Consider the following 15,654-nt stretch of genomic DNA (forward strand, 5'->3'; position numbering starts at 1 on the left):
TGTATGTGTGGGATCAGAATCTTGGGGGCCAGAAATGATGGGTACCCACCCCAACTCAGATACATACAGCACTTTTTGGGTTTCAAATGAAGAAGAGGCGCATGGTCTCATCTAATTCTCATAAAATCCTAAGAGAAAAAGAAGCCCCAGCGAGGTGGAGAGACTTGGGGGAGCCCCCACAGCTGGCAGGAGCCAAGCCCAGGGTTCTCCCAACCTGAGACTGCACTAGGAAACGTAGATACCTGTGAGCTAAAATGGAAAAAAAAAAAAGGAAGAGGGAGAAGGAGAGCTTGAATGTTTACTTTGAATATGTTTATTTTCTAACAATGACAACAAAAAGTTAACAGAAATTTCACCCCACCCTCTAATCTCATTAAATTTAATCTTGGGCCCTCCAGCTAACTGTAACTGGGTCTCAATTAGATAAAACATCTGTGCCCCCGGGCTCCTAGGAAGGCAATGCTCCCAGCTCAGCACCCCTCTCCTTTGACAAGCCCGAGAACCACAGCTGCATCTGATTGAGCACTTTGAACTGCCAGGTTCAAAGTCCTGGGGAAGACTCAATGGGAGACTTGCAAACCGCTCATTAGAATGGATTCATTGCCCTTTTTACTTAGCCTCTAGATTGGCCTGGATTTGCTGTTCCTGATGAAATGCGTGTCCCCTTTCCAGAGCCCAGGGCCGCAGGGGTCTTTGAAACAAAAGAGCTGTTCTGTGGGCCAGTGCGCCTCTGTGAGCTGTTTGTTGCTGAAGGTTCCTTGTCTGTGAAGCAAATGGGAGTTAGGAGACCAGGCTCCCAGGTCAGCTCAGCCACAAGGAAATGGGGGCTCTGGGTCCACGGCCCCGCTCTCCGAGCCTCCTCTGCAGACCCTGGCTTTGACTTCTCGTGGACCTCAGCCCCTTTTGAAAATGTGATGAAAGGTGTAAGAAACCTAACCCTCAGCGGTGGGAGGGAGGGGAGTGTGCACCTTTGTGGAGGAAAGAAAATAGTTTTTCATTTCAGAAGGTTCACGGACCCCACAGGCCACAGACGGACATCTTCCATCCCCCAGGTTAGGACTCTCTTGTCTGAATTGTCGCTGCAGACAAGAGCTCCTCCCCAGCAGCAGGACACAGGCTGCAGGAGTCTTTGCTCTAACACTGCGCCTCTTGTGAGGCTTTTGGCTTCGCCTCTTGTGAGACAAGAGGAGAGCAGAGCCCAGGGATGCAATCCACGAAGCACGTAGATTTTCAGTACAAAGCATGATCGGGAATTCCACTACCGCTAAGGGAAGAAAGAGAAAGCAAATGTTTCGGAAGATAAATGGCTACATTTAAAAAGAATAATGGGAATATGTTCATGCGTAGTTTTTAAATATAAAGAAAACGATAGCCTCAGCTCTTAGTCACTTAAACACAATCTCTATTACTATTTTGTCATGTCTCTTCAAATCCTTTTATACACACACACACACACACACACACACACACACACACCGTACATGGAATATGCCATGAGTCCAGCTTTCATTCTGGACTTTTTACGTAACGTTGAGGCCTACTTAGAGTACAGTCTAGTTCCACGCTCTGCATAGATGAGTGACTAATTAACAGTCCCCACTTAGAAGGGCACATAAATCGTGTCCAGGGCTCTGACACTTGGACAGACGACCGACGTGCTGAACATCTCCGGACGTGGAACTGGGTCGGATTTTAGGTCGTTTTCTTAGGAAACAGAGTCTGATCAATGGAACTACTGGGGTACAAATAATAGTATTTCTAAGGCTCTCGACAGCTATGGTGACAGTGTTCTCTGAAGAGTCAAACAATTTACGGTCCCATCAGCAGACTGTGCCTGCCTGTGACATCACGCAGAGTGTAAAACTGATTTTTGTCTAATATAGGCCAATGCTGCTTCTTATCTTTGGAGTCTCTGGCCTCCACCGAGTCTTTGGAATAATATTTGTAGATTTTTTAAATCTGCATACTAACAAAAATTTTGCCCAATTCTACTAACCAATTGCTCTAAAATCACATAGTGTGAAGTTTTGTATCGCCAAGACTCATTCGACATCTTTTTTTTTTTTTTTCATTTAATACAGGTCCTTGGAACAGAGAAAGGTAAACTGTCTACCTTTGTTTTCATGTCCTAATATGGTCAGGTTAAGTTCTGTTTCCACGTTAGTCCTCTGTTAAAATGATCGGTCGTTTCAGGGCCTGGGATGTATGAGTATGTGTGTGTATCAGCATGGGGGTGGGGGGTGAGGGGTGGGGTGACATGATCCAGGGCTTCACAGCCTGGCTGTTCAAGAACCCCCTGGTCCAAACAGTGTGGTTCAAGTTGGGGCCAGGCTCCTGGTCTTTCTGCAGCCATGGGCCACTGACAAGGAGGCACAAGGTTGCCCCCTGGCCCTGGGGTCACCCCCAGAGAAGCTCTTGGTCTCCCCATCTTTGATGTCACCTGTACACACACACACTCCCTCACTATCTGGCAGGATGCTGACTAGGCAATGACTTCCTGTCCACCTTAGAAACACTGTTCACATTCATTTGGAACCATGACTGATACCCAGAGTCAAGGGCCCGAGCCTTGGCCCAAAGGGTGAACATGGGCAGCTTGTCAACCAAGCCACAGGGGCCTCCACCGACGCACAGTGCTTTTGCCCCAACAGGGCTCTGCGCTCTTCTTCACACTGAGGACATTAGACTGGGGCGAAGCCTAATCTGGGTTTGCAGGTTCCCTCGGCCCCTGACAGAGGAGTGGGCATCTGCTGGCAATCTCAAAATATGCAAACCCTAAAGGAAGCCAGAGCTCAGCACCCTCACTGATACCTTCAGGCGTTGCTGCCCCGGGCTACAGTGATTGTCGTTGCAACGGGATGACGTCCTTCAGCTCACAAGGGGCACATGCTCTGGGTGGCTGTTGACATGAGACACTTTTATACCATGTGTGACTTGTGGACTAGGCGCTAACTCCACGTGTCAGGTGATTACAGCCCCTCAATCAGTGGGGTCCATTCGGTGCTCAGCCTTAGAGCACAGAGTAACAATCAGACTGACACACACAGGTGTCTCCGTGCTTCCTTAGCTTCCTTCCTTTCAGCTGGAAGCTTCAGTACCTCCAGCTGAAACTGAGAGCGCCTTATGGGACATCTTATCACGGTCGTGCTGTGTGCCCGGGGTAACTCTGGATGGCAGGTTGAAGTCTGTTCACAATGGGAAGGAAGTGAAAAGTGGTAGCAGCGGTGGCTTATGCAATTACTAAGTAACTCCAGTGCGTGTGGTTGGCAAAACTTATCAGAACTTGAAGATCAAAGGGGAAATTCTGAGACATGTGTGCCTGGGACACCAGACGGGAACTGCTGGTCCACCTTGGACTCCCAGGGGCCCTCCCGCCCTGTCTCAGTAGGGTATGAGGATTCGGGTGTGGGGGCAGCTCTGGGCATTTCTGTGCCCTGCGCTGCTCAGAACTGCTCTTGGATTTAACATTTTGTTTATGTTCCTACAAAGTTTCCATTTGAATACAGAATTCCAGTTCAGTTCTCGTCCACACCGAACACCTCCAACGTAATGTTCTGTATTTTGGGGAGTTCAACGATGAGTTCCAGATTCAATATTCTCAATAACAGTATTGAAATTTCAATATTCAAAGCACTTTTAATAGCATCAAGGAGAAGCCACTCCCAGAAGCCTGGGTTGGTGTAGAACACGTGGGTTACCATCTCCGCTGACTACCTGCCACCCGCTCCCAATCATCAGAGATTGTGGGGCAGAATCACAGCAGTTCCTGCAGGCCTCTGAGGGTCTCGAGTCATTTTCCTTTTGCATCCTGACCACATTTTGTGACTTCTTTATCCAGTGCCTTATCACCAGATGAAGCCTCAAGCATCTCACCTGTCACAAAATCAGAGCTCTCCAGAGGTCCCTCACGCCATCCCCAGGTAAGGAGCCCGGAGCCCCAGCCGGGTCTCAGCTGGGGGCATTGGGCCACGTGTCGTACGGGGTAGTGACTCACCAAGGTTCCTCAGAAATGAGAGGGAAGTCTTTGGCCTGTGATAAGGAAGCCTAGAACTACAGTATTATTGAAGCTGGTAGTGACACTCTTCCTGGACCTTGTACTTGACTGAGTGAGGCTGGGGAAGGGGGAGAGATTCCAAGACCTACATATTAACTCAGTCGAACCAAATGGAACTGATGCTGAGTGTCTGGGAAGAAAAGCTGGCCTTTCTAACCAGATTCCGTTGATAACCCCATGGAAGCTTAAAGTTACTTCTGAATTTCACTTTATAGATGGCCAGGGCCTAAACGTACCGTTATCTGATGAAATACTTTCCTAACCAGGTTATTGTAGCAACTGTCATCTCAACTACAAAGTCGAGGAAGCTATGGCTTGGCTGCAAACTGCTGTAAATTAGTGCTGGCTTCCTTCAAACCACTTCCAGGGCCCCCAAAATTAGTGCTGTGAGGCACTCATGACCCCAGTCTGACCACTGGCCTCAGCCTCAGTTTGTGCCATTCACCCATGTTCCCACTCGCCACTGTCACCTACTGCAGGACATTTGTACCCGCTAGTTCTCTGCCTGCCACACTTGCCCCCGCAGCTCCCCCGTTCCACTCTCTTTGCACTGGGAAAGCTTCTCTGCACCCATCAGACCCCAGCATAAAGCCACAGAATCCACTCCCCAGAGGGAATAAATGAGGCCCTTCCCACTGAGGTCAAGTCCAAGTTCACACTGCATCAGCATGCAATGTCTATCCTGACTTGGTTCTAAAAAGGCAGCCCATGAGTCCTGACTTTCCCAGATACCTGCCTGCCCAGGGTAAAGATGCTTTCATCTGTCTCTAATAAACAGTCATGGAGCATACCCCTCTGTGGTGCACAGTAGTGGATAGGAGGGACTTACTGGGATCTGACTGCCCAGCTTCAGCATTAGCCAGCCACAAGACAATGGGCAACATCCCTCATCTCCCATGGGCAGCTGAGCAGAGCCAGGCCTGTGGCAGGAGCCCAGGACACATGAGCACTCATCGCCATGGCCCGCCCTGTCCACCGGGGTGTTATCCCCTCCTGCACTTTACTGCCCTGCCCGGCTTCACACCTTCAGTAGCTTGGCCTGTGGGTATCAGGACTTCATGATTCTTGTGAGGCTTTTTCCCATTTAAGTCTCACTCTGACACAAAATTCTTGCCCAGAGCACAACAGCATAGCCTTTCATAATGTAATTTTTTCAATGGAAAGCAAAAATCACCATATCGCTGTGGAAAGATAATGAGCTCGCAGCCACGCCCGCATGCGCACAAACAGTTGTCTGGTGCGGTTGGGCTTCTTTTGTTTAATTTACTGAGCAAAGTCTCCCGATTTTCCTTCCTCTATTAACTGGCTGCTTTTTCTCAGCCCCCTTTTGGGACTTTTTCCCAAGCTGGCCTGTACATGGCGGTGTTCCGCAGGGTCCGTTGGGGTCTGGTTTTCTCTCTGAGGCGGTGTCACACGTCTGACAGAGCTGAACGTCAGCCCTGTGCTGAGATGCAGGGATGATCTCTGCACCCCCGTCTTCGCAGCGGGCACTGTCTTAGCTCCGTGCCTGATGGGCAGCTCTTCTTACAGAGATGACAGGCATCTTGAACAATGTTGATACTGAACTCCTCATTTCTCCTTTCCTCCCCAAGCCAACACCACCCCCTGCAAACCTTCCAATGCTGGTAAATGCCGCCTTCTCTTTCCCACCTTCACTCTCCCTGTCCCATCCGTTTCCGCCTCCCCAAATTCTGTCTCCAAAACAAGTCTTAGTCTCCTGCTTCTCCTCATGGACCCAGGTCCCAGGCTGGGCCAGCCACCATCAGTCTCGCCTGGACAGTTAAGCAGCCATTTACTGTAATGACACTAATCATCTGCACGCTTTCCCTCCTTCCTTTCTATCCAGAAGGAACTACTCTCTGGTTGGTTGCAGAAGAAGCCCTGCTCTCCTGCTTCCGAGCCTTTGCACCTGCTGTTCCCTCTGCCAGGAGCCCGCCTTCACTCATCACCCCTCTCCTATTCATCTTTCAGAAGTCATTAGCATGTCTCCCAGGAAGCCTTGCAAAGCTACTGTGTCTGGGTTAAGTGACCGTCTGCGCAGGCGCAGATCCCCCTGCCGTGCACTCGCCTGTGGTGGCGCACAGATTGCGTATGGAGGCGCGCCGGAAAAGTGGGACTGCTTCCGGGTTGCAAAGCAATTGTGTCTGGGTTAAGTGACCACAGCAGGCGCAGGAACGCCGGATGTGCCAACGCCTGTGGTGGCGCGCGAACCACGTTGCAGTAACGGCCAGCGTCTGCCCCCCGGAAAGGCGGGGCTGCTTCCGGGCGAGGTCACATCTCACTCATTTCATTTCCGGAAACCTCCCACGTGCCCCGGAAGTTCTCAATACACATTGGCAAAGTGAAAGCCACTTGTTTCGTTTTCATCTAGTTATTTTTTGCTTCAACCCTTACTAAAAACTCCTAAAATATTAAGGCAGGGACTTGTCGCTATAGAAGATTTCTTTTCCCCAGACCCTTCTCAAAACTGTATGCTGGCTTCCCGTAAAAAAATCCTGGTGTTAAGGGTCAAAGTCTGGGGCACCGAGGGGGGGTGGGCGGGGAGTCCGCCTGAGCAGGATTACAGCTCGGTGCAGTGGTTGGTTGGACAGAGCAGAGCAGACCTCAAGATCCCAGGCTCTGGGGAGACCGCAGACAGCGGACGTGCTCTTGGGTGAGGTCCGTGGTGGTAAAGCAGAGCCACATTCCATCTGACTCACCGGAGCCTTCGGTCCCTGGCCCAGCCCCTGGGGCAGAGCAGGACCCTTGTACTCAGATTTCGCTGCAGTAGCACCTGGCTCTCATGATGATGGTGCTGGCCACACTGCAAAGCGAACCAGAACATCAGAGCCAAGTGTTAAGTAAGGCTACCCATTAAGTAAAGTGCTAAGCGGAGCCCTTGGTAAAGTCTGGATAACACCATTATTATTGTGCTTAGAAGTGCGTATTGGATTTTCTATTGTCCTTTATTGTATGTGTTATACTCCCTTCCCCTTTATGGATTTCTTTACAATAATCCACACAGTAAAATAATTTACTCACATTATTTTACTGTGTGGATTAATCCAGCTCACATTTCAAGAAGGAATACGTTATTTTCTATCCTCTCCTTCAGTTGGTAACTAGTGATAATGGAAGAGAAGCCCCTCCCGGCCGCATGTTATTCTCTAGAGTCTCTCTGCAGCTCGAAGGCAGGTCCAAATCTGTGGCCTCTAAAAGTAAAGAAGTGTGACAAGCGCTCAGTGAAATGCCATGAAAGGAGCTGGGGTGGGTCCCTGTGTTCCGTGTCAAACGCTCCCCAGTCTTGGGAAAGGAGACAAGGGATCAACCTCCTCCTGCCTTACAGAGTTCTTCCAGCTCAGCCAGGAGAATGCAAAGTGCTTTACAAATGTAACTTAACCATAGACCCTTGGCATTGATTGCCCTTGCCTTTGAGTGTAACCAGATGCAGCCTGGGAAATACTCACTTCTTCCTCTCTGACACTTCCTTTAGCTCTTCATTCATGACGAGCAGCCACAGTACGCAAAACCGAGGTAAGAGCACATTACCCATGAATTGCAAAGCACACAGGTAAGTAAGCCCTCACCCCGCACTGTTCCTGTCCTATGACTCAGTTTTGTGAGCCTCACAGTCGCCAAGTTGATGTGTCTGCAGGCAATCGGCTTGTTCCCATTGACAGAGCGCATTCCACTGTGGTAACATAAGTTTTTACCCATGATTAAACAAGACCATTTAGATGGTTTCCATTTCTCCTCCCTTAGGAGCATTATAATGTTATGAATAATAATATTGGTGTCTTCTCACATGCACTAATACGTACATGTTTACCCATGTGCAAAGTGTAAATTCTCCCAGAGTAAAATGTATAGATCTTAGGATCTTGTAGGACGTGGATTTCCAAAGCAGGTATCCTCTGGTCTCACTAACAGTTCAGGGGTCTTTTGGGTGCCCCATCTCCTCCAACAGTCATTTTAGACAAAACTCTAAGTTTTTGCCAACTCATTGGGTGTAAATAGATTTCTCTTAAGAAAATCTGACGAATGGAGAAACTAAAACCGGCCCCTCTTACTAATTGCTCACAAAGATAAAAATCCAAAGGTTGCCTGTCTGTGTGTGTGTGGGGGGGGGGGTGCTGCAGCACAGGATTACTGCAGGTGATGGGTTTTGACATCAGTAGCATTGTTTTGCCCAAGCTTGAGCTGTCCTGTTCTTTTGTCTTCTCCCTAAATGCCAGGGAGATTCTGTGTTTAGGTCCAATCTTGTGTTCTTTCTCTCTCTTTCTCTCTCTCTCTCTCTCTCTCTCTCTCCCTCTCTCTCCCTCTCTCTCCCTGTAAGAAGGGGCATAGGGCTAGATACTGGGGAAGGGCCGAGTGCTCTACTGACCATGGTCTTCATTCTGCCTGTCTCCCTAAAGGAGGGTCAGCCTCATCAGGTTCCTTCTTGGAACTTCACCCTCCCCCCTCCACACAACTCAAATAGGAGTTAACTCACAGCTCTCTGCTAGATATGTAATAGACAGCTGACACATTTTAACATTTCTCATTTTTTCCTGTATTCCTCTTCCTTCTCCAGGGATTCCCTGCCCAATGAACCCCCTTCCCCCCAACCTCCATCATGTCCTTGTTTCTCCTCTGTCCTCTGCCCTTTGGGCCTTAAGTTGGAAAACCAACCTGGAAAACTCATTTTCCGGAGGTACATACTGCTAACAAGAGTTTCCCAACAGGGTTGCTTTTCTTAGGGAAGTTGGCTGAAGGAGGCAATGATTTACTGCAGGGACTCAAAGCCTTGGAATCCAAGGGCAGGAGTCCCGGAGGCAGAATGCAGGATATGAAGATAAGGTTTCCACCAGGTGGAAGGTCCAGGCCCGCATAGGCCCAGGAAGGGCCTTACCTGTGGGGTTTTGAGAATACAACTCTAGGATGAGGAAACCGGATCTTAGCTTACACAGGAATGCAGAGGCCTGCCTTGAAAGACAGAGTCTTGACAAATGACAAATAGAGAGCAAATGAAGAATGGAACAGTAGTTGGTGACGTGGGTGGCAGCCTGAACAGACCAGAGCCCTGCCGGGCCCCACAGGGCTGGGTGTGGGTCGTTTGTACTGGGCTCTTGTACATGCTTCTCTGTGCAGTTGGTAGGAAACAAGGTTGCTTAAAGGAACAGTGGGGGAAATGTTGTGTCCTTCAGGGCCTTCAAACATAATTCACCCCTCTTTCTGTCAGCAAATACACACCAAGCATACGATTCGTACCCAAGATTGGGCTGGGCCCTAAAAATACTAAAGAGAGACAGCTTTAACTAACCAGCACTTAAGCAGTTAGTTTAAGCAGTTAGTTAAAACTAACCTGCCCTGCCCCTCCATCAGTTCACTGAGCCATGGTCGTTCACTGGGTCAAGTTTCACCTCTGGGCTGGGTGACAGTACTTGGTAGAAATTAGGTGCACAGCTAACAACCCGCAGTGCAGGCTCTCACAGCGCCCTCGGCCTCCGAGCTCCCTGCAGCTTCCCAGTTTACTTTGAGCACCTCCGGGGAGGGAGGCGGCCCTCTTCACGTCCAACAGTGAAATCCACCCCTCTATCCTTGTACACATTCTCATCTTTCTTTTTTTTTACAAGTCAGAAAAGATTTTGGAAATGTTCAGTTATTCTTGATAGTTCAGCTACTACCTGATAAGTAGCCTTCGCTCAATTCTCTGATAAATGAATTCAAGCTGAGCTATTAGGAGCCTAAGCAGATGAATCTCAGGACAAGAAAAAAGGTTACTTTGAGATATCAGAAGGGGACCCAGATGAGTTTGGTTCCACTTCACAGTAGGAACATCACTCTGTAAGTTCAGGATGTGGATGGTCTGTTTTGTTTTTAGTTTTCATTTCCAAATGTTTTCTTTTTCTGCCTTTTGTTTTATTAACTACATGGCTTTTTTCTTATACGGTTATTTTTTAAATTGCTGTAGTAGTAAGTGAAAATTTGCTAATAAGTATATATAGATGTTTGGTTAAAATAAAATGCTTTTTTTATAAGTTAGAAAAGAACAGCCAGAGCCATGTCCCCCAAAGTGCAAACATTTGCAGTGGCAATGACTGAGCTCCTGATCCGGGTCAGGCGCTGCGCTGCCCCAGACTTCACTGAACGCTTACCCAGTGTCCTCCCCAATGTTCCTCCACCTACTCTGAGTCAACCTCTTCATCTCTGTGACCCTCCATTCCCCCCGTAGGGGATCCTGCGTATTAGGACAGAGACCCATGTCCCATGTCACGAGGGTATAAAACTCAAAGGCAATGTTTTATGTAGAGAAGGTTTTCCAGAGATTAGTTGTCATGGTTTTAGAACAAAATCAGTTAAACAGTTGTAGGGCATTATAAGCTCCGAATTTTATTTATTCATTAAGCAAAGATCCAACCAGGCCATGGGGAAAATTGCACGGCCAAGTTGTTTTTCTGTTTGTTTTCTTTTATTTAACTCATTCTCTGAATAGACCACAAGTGCACGTAGCTGTTTCCCAGCACTCTTTTCAAGTAGAACTTTTTAAATATTCAAGCAAGGCACTCAAGAGTTGAAATATAATAAATCAGTTGCCACAATATAATGAAAAATTCATAATCACCAAAGACTATTATGTGTGCTACACAACAAACAGGAAATGCCGATAATGGTTATTTTCCTCTCTCAAGTTTGTTCTTATTGTTTCAATCCACGTTGGAAAGATAGCTGTGGCCATTTCAGTAATAGGTCTCTATGTCTTGCTTTACTATATTTTCAATAAATTTTTAAAGTCTTTTTTTAATACTGCCAGAGCTCTGTTAGCTTCTTTGTGGTTAGGATTCACGGGGTTCATGTTATAGGAAAATGAAGCAACCAGACACCGAGGGATTCTGGAGTACGAGGTTTATTAACGTGCATGGGTCCAGAGGAGTCAGTCTCCAAATTCTGAGCCCTGAACAAAGGATTCTTGGGGGTTTATATAGCCTAGGGGTCTTCCTGTCTACATGGCAAAGCGGGATACAGAAGCAGAATGCAGTAATTAGTTCCATCTACAGGGCAGAAGCAGAGTACAAAGGCTAAATGTGAAAATTGGTTCTATCTGCGGGGATGCTAGCCCCAGTCCTTGTGACTGTCCCGCTATTTGCTTTTCCCAGACGGCCTTATCGTCCTCCCATGGTGCCTGGGGTCTTGGGTGAGCAAAGGTCTCCTAGGGCTTCTCCCTTCATTCACACATCTCCATTCTCTCATTAGTGATCCTTCTGTGTCCTGAAATTATAGAGGTGTAATTAGCACATAATTGGAACATTTAAATCCATTTGCATCTAATTTTGTTTTTGGGGGGTTTCTGACATTAAATTTTTTATTACAATTTACTTTTATTATTTTTATTCATGATTTTAATGTTATTTTGTATTAGTTTCAGGTATACAGCATAGTGGTTTACAGCTCATTTTAAAATGCTGTTTACATCTTTGATATTTATTGTGATTACTAATGTTTTTTATTTGTTTTTACATTACTTTGTGCCTCCTATTTGCCCTGCTTTTCACTGATTTTTTTGTTTCTTTTCCTGCCAGATACTGGGTCCATCTCTTCTTCATTACCCTTTCTCCTTCTTGGAAATTATACTATTCTTCCATTAGTTTTAACATTTTAAATGAAAGCATGATTGAATTTTAAAACTCTAGAGTTTCCATCCTCTTTCCAAACAATACAGGAAACTTTTAAAATAAAATTAAAAGAAGAAATATCTTTAGCATTATTCCTATTTTCAGGACCTTACATGGGTGAGAGAAATTAACTCACTATCATGAATATACTTTAAACTTTAAGTGATCCAACAGTTCTCTATGACAAATATTTTAATACATGTAATTCCCTCTACCAAGCATTCTTGGGCTCAATGTTTTATTTAACATGCTAATATTAATGCTAATGTTTTATTTAATATTTTGCCCCAAAAATGTGCTGTATCAAAAGGGCCCTATTCTTAAATGGTGATGGAAGGAGGCTTAACTTGGGGTGGTGAACACACAATACAATATACAGATGATGTAATATAGAATGGTACGTCTGAAACCTATATAATTTTATTAACCAGTGTCACCCCAATAAATTCAATTAAAAATTAATTTGAAAAAGTGTCCTATTGTCTCAAAATTCTCATCAAGCTATTCACCAAGACTATAACTTTGGTTATATTTTCCAGACTGAATGAAGACTATATAGTTTATAATTCTTGTCTAGTATCTTATCTTCATATTGTTTTTATGCCCTCAAGTCTTTATGAAATTTTTGTGGTTATTTCTTGCTTGAAATTACTAAATTATTTATAAATATTTGCTTAGTATTCTTCATTAGCGCCTCGCTTTTTTCTTATAGCCTTAATTTCCTGAAATTAATATTTTATTATTATTTACTGAAGTGAAATTACATGTCATGAAGATGTTATTTTCATTGAAGTATGTTAAGAAAATACCACATCAAAACTTGACAAGTAGTGGAATCTTTGAACTTAGGTACCACGTGAAATTAAAACCCTTTCAATGATTTTTAAAAATACTTTAACCTCTATTGTTCTGTCTTTTTTAAAAAGCCTTTTACTCAGGCCTGATTCTGTGGCTTCACACATTTGTCACTTGGAAAATAATGATCCACAGGCCTGAGCGGATCTTTTCAATGTTAACATGCCTCATTATAAAATACTTTTTTAAATCACATTTCTAAGCACCACTACCGACCTCGGGAGAAAAGTCTTTTAAGGTGCTATTATGTCAAGATGGCAGGTACAAGTTTTTTCCAATCTGCATTTCAAAACTCTAACTTTTTAATTCACAGCAAATGCTGCAGTTGTTTTTCGTGAATTAATGAGCTCACTTTGTTCATTTCTAATAAAATATCTGCTAAACTCCTGAGTCTGAATAACCATAATTTGTCAGTCTTTCAGATTTCAAAAAGTGAGATTCCATTAAGACAAAATGTCCTTCTTTGAGTTTTTGTTTTTGTTTTTTAAATAGTGTTTCCTGAGTTGGGAGCAAGCTTGGCTTGTGTAGGAAACGGAACAAAATTCATTACAGACAGAGCAGAGGCAACAGTGGGGGATGGGTGGGTAGCCGCTGGGGGGGTGGATGGATGGAACGCTGGGTCGGGGCATGGAAGGATGGGTGGGGGGCTGGCGGGATAGAGAAATCAGAAGAGAATGATTATCGATGGCCTTACTGACAGAAGTAAAACACCTGGGTTTTCTTCCGCATGTGAAGGAAACCATGGAAGGGTTTTCACCACAGGACTAGCAAAGTCAGAATCGCAGTTTTGAAAGATTATTCTGGCCTTAGAGAGGGAGGGGCAAAAGCGGAGGCAAGGGAAAGGTCCAGAGGAGACGGCCGTCCAGAGAGGGAGACCACCACACCACGTGGGCCGCGGGCGGTGTGGGCCGCGGGTACCACGGACGGAGGGAGGGGTGACCGGCCCCATCCAGCCCCTTGTTGGAGGAAGGCACAGTAACAGAAGCACATCTGAAGGTGAATTTACTCTTCCCAGATCATAAAGGGAGCACACAGTCTCTCCCTCCTCAGAGATGCCAGTCTCCAGCCGACTTCAGCCCTTGGGAACATTCTGTCCCCGCCAGCGCCAGGAGCGGGAAGAAGCCTCTCCCCACAAGGCCTGATGGAAAGGTAGGCTCGCCCTTCCAGCACACTGAGCGTCTTGGCAGAGCTTCACTGGACGCGCCTCCAAGGGGTATCCTGACCGACTTTCATTTTTCCTCAATATTACTGGCTTTTAGAACTTCAGAGTGCTTTGCTGTATAACCAAAAGAGCAATTTTGTATTGCTCTTTCACCAGATTCTCTAATTTGCAAACCGTCACCCCCCCATTCACCGAGGCCTTGTTCCAAGACCCCCAGTGGGTGCCTAACACCACAGATAGCACCGCACCGTATACTTAGTGTTCCACACACACACACCTGCGACAAAGCTTCGTTAGGCAGCCAAGGATTAACCACAGCAGCTAATAATAAAATAGAACATTATAACAACACACTGTGATAAAAGGTAAAGGACCACATTCCAAGGGACGCCTCCAATAAGAGGTGAGTTTGAGCCCTGGCTGGTGCGGCTCGGTGGATTGAGTGCCGGCCTGTGAACCAAAGGGTCGCTGGTTCGATTCCCAATCTGGCTACATGCCTGGGTTGCGGGTCAGGTCCCCAGTGCAGGGTGCAAGAGACGCAGCCACACATTGATGTTTCTCTCCTTCCTTCTCCCTTCCCTTCTATCTAAAATAAATAAATAAAATCTTTAAAGAGAGAGAGAGGAGTTTCACCCCAATCCTGAGAGAAGAGAATGACAGCTGGGCGGGAGGGCACATGGGGAGCAGGAGGGATTCCAGGCTGCAGGGCCAGCTCGCGCCGAGTCCTGACGCCATGTGCCCACGGAATGGCAAGCACTCTGGCTGGCCGGACCCATGTGCTCAGGCTGGGGGTGGCAGGAAGCAAGGCCAAGGGGTTATCGGGGAGCTGCTCACAAATGCCTGTCATGGAAAGACCGGGTTTGTACTGAGAGGACTGGAAACTCAGACCGAGAGACCAGAGACCGGAGGTCACATCCCTAGCACTTGCCAACCAGGTGACAGGTGTTGACCTCCTGAGGCCCCGTGTCCTGACATGCCCCCTTACAGGGCTGTCACAGGGATGAACTGGGGCAGTGGATGCGGAGGGGTCGTCAACGTGCCGGCTTCACGCAGGGGATGGTTTGACGTGAGGCTCCTGGGGACCTGCAGGTCTATGGTGCCTCTCTGACTGCCCCTTCTCCTCTCTGTTGTGCTGCATTTTATAATCCAAAGAAGTCAATTCGTATAAATAAGGGAGCATGGCACAGGGCAAAAGCCAGGCAGACGAGGGTTTGAATCCCAGTTCCACCACACGTGACTTTAGCGAGGGGCCTAAAGGTGCTCTCAGTCTGCACCTGTCTTGCCCCCCCCCTGCTGTTTCCATAGTGACCAGGGCTCCACAGACAATACACATCCCGCTTGGTCGGCTCAGCACGGCAGCTGGAGGGCTCACCGTCCACCCTGAGTGTGGTGCCGCCGGGCCCCGCTCAGCAGATGCGGTGAAACTCCAGTTACTCTGTCACACCGATCGCACGATTCCTAAGCTGCAGAGACTCCTGCGGCACCCAGGCCCAGGGACAGAATGTTTGTACCGCGTCTCGACTGTCCGTCAGACTGTGATTTGGCACTGCTAGAGCGAAAGTACATTTCCATCAATTAATGAATCATGTGTGCTGCCCTTTGGCCCGTCCCGCAGGCTGCCCAGCACAGCAGGTGGTACGTCGGAGAGTGCAGTCGCCAGGAGGTGGAGGAGGCCTTGCTCAAGGAGAACAAGGTGAGGCCCGGCAGCCAATGGCTTTCTGCCCGCAGTCAGGGCACCTACGGAGCAGTGTGCTTCCACGGGGCGGGGCTGGCTCCTGTGTCACCTCGTCTTTCTCAGTTCTGGGGAGGGTGTGACCGGATAGAGGACCTCAACCAGAGTGGAAATGGGAGACTCGCGAGCCTTGCGACTTTCTCAAGTTTATAAATATCTTTCAGTGTAGGTTTCTTCATTTATTAAGTGAAAATAGTAAAACCCACCCTAAGGAACGATT

At 47.2% G+C, this 15,654-nt stretch overlaps 1 protein-coding gene across 4 annotated transcripts in view; it reads left to right on the top strand.

Moving 5' to 3' along the window:
- Positions 1 to 15,654, top strand: part of CLNK (cytokine dependent hematopoietic cell linker) — a 124,092-nt gene that overhangs the window by 98,419 nt on the left and 10,019 nt on the right. For all 4 annotated transcript variants that reach the window (XM_053672461.1, XM_053672462.1, XM_053672463.1 and 1 more), the window contains 5 exons: positions 2,082 to 2,100; positions 3,839 to 3,920; positions 7,527 to 7,567; positions 13,556 to 13,689; positions 15,318 to 15,395. In XM_053672461.1, the coding sequence (XP_053528436.1) occupies positions 2,082 to 2,100; positions 3,839 to 3,920; positions 7,527 to 7,567; positions 13,556 to 13,689; positions 15,318 to 15,395 (354 nt within the window). The remainder of the gene's footprint in view (positions 1 to 2,081; positions 2,101 to 3,838; positions 3,921 to 7,526; positions 7,568 to 13,555; positions 13,690 to 15,317; positions 15,396 to 15,654) is intronic.

Source organism: Artibeus jamaicensis, unplaced genomic scaffold (genome assembly GCF_021234435.1).
Source record: "Artibeus jamaicensis isolate MK-2021 breed Jamaican fruit bat unplaced genomic scaffold, CSHL_Jam_final contig_76, whole genome shotgun sequence".
Lineage (NCBI taxonomy): Eukaryota > Metazoa > Chordata > Mammalia > Chiroptera > Phyllostomidae > Artibeus > Artibeus jamaicensis.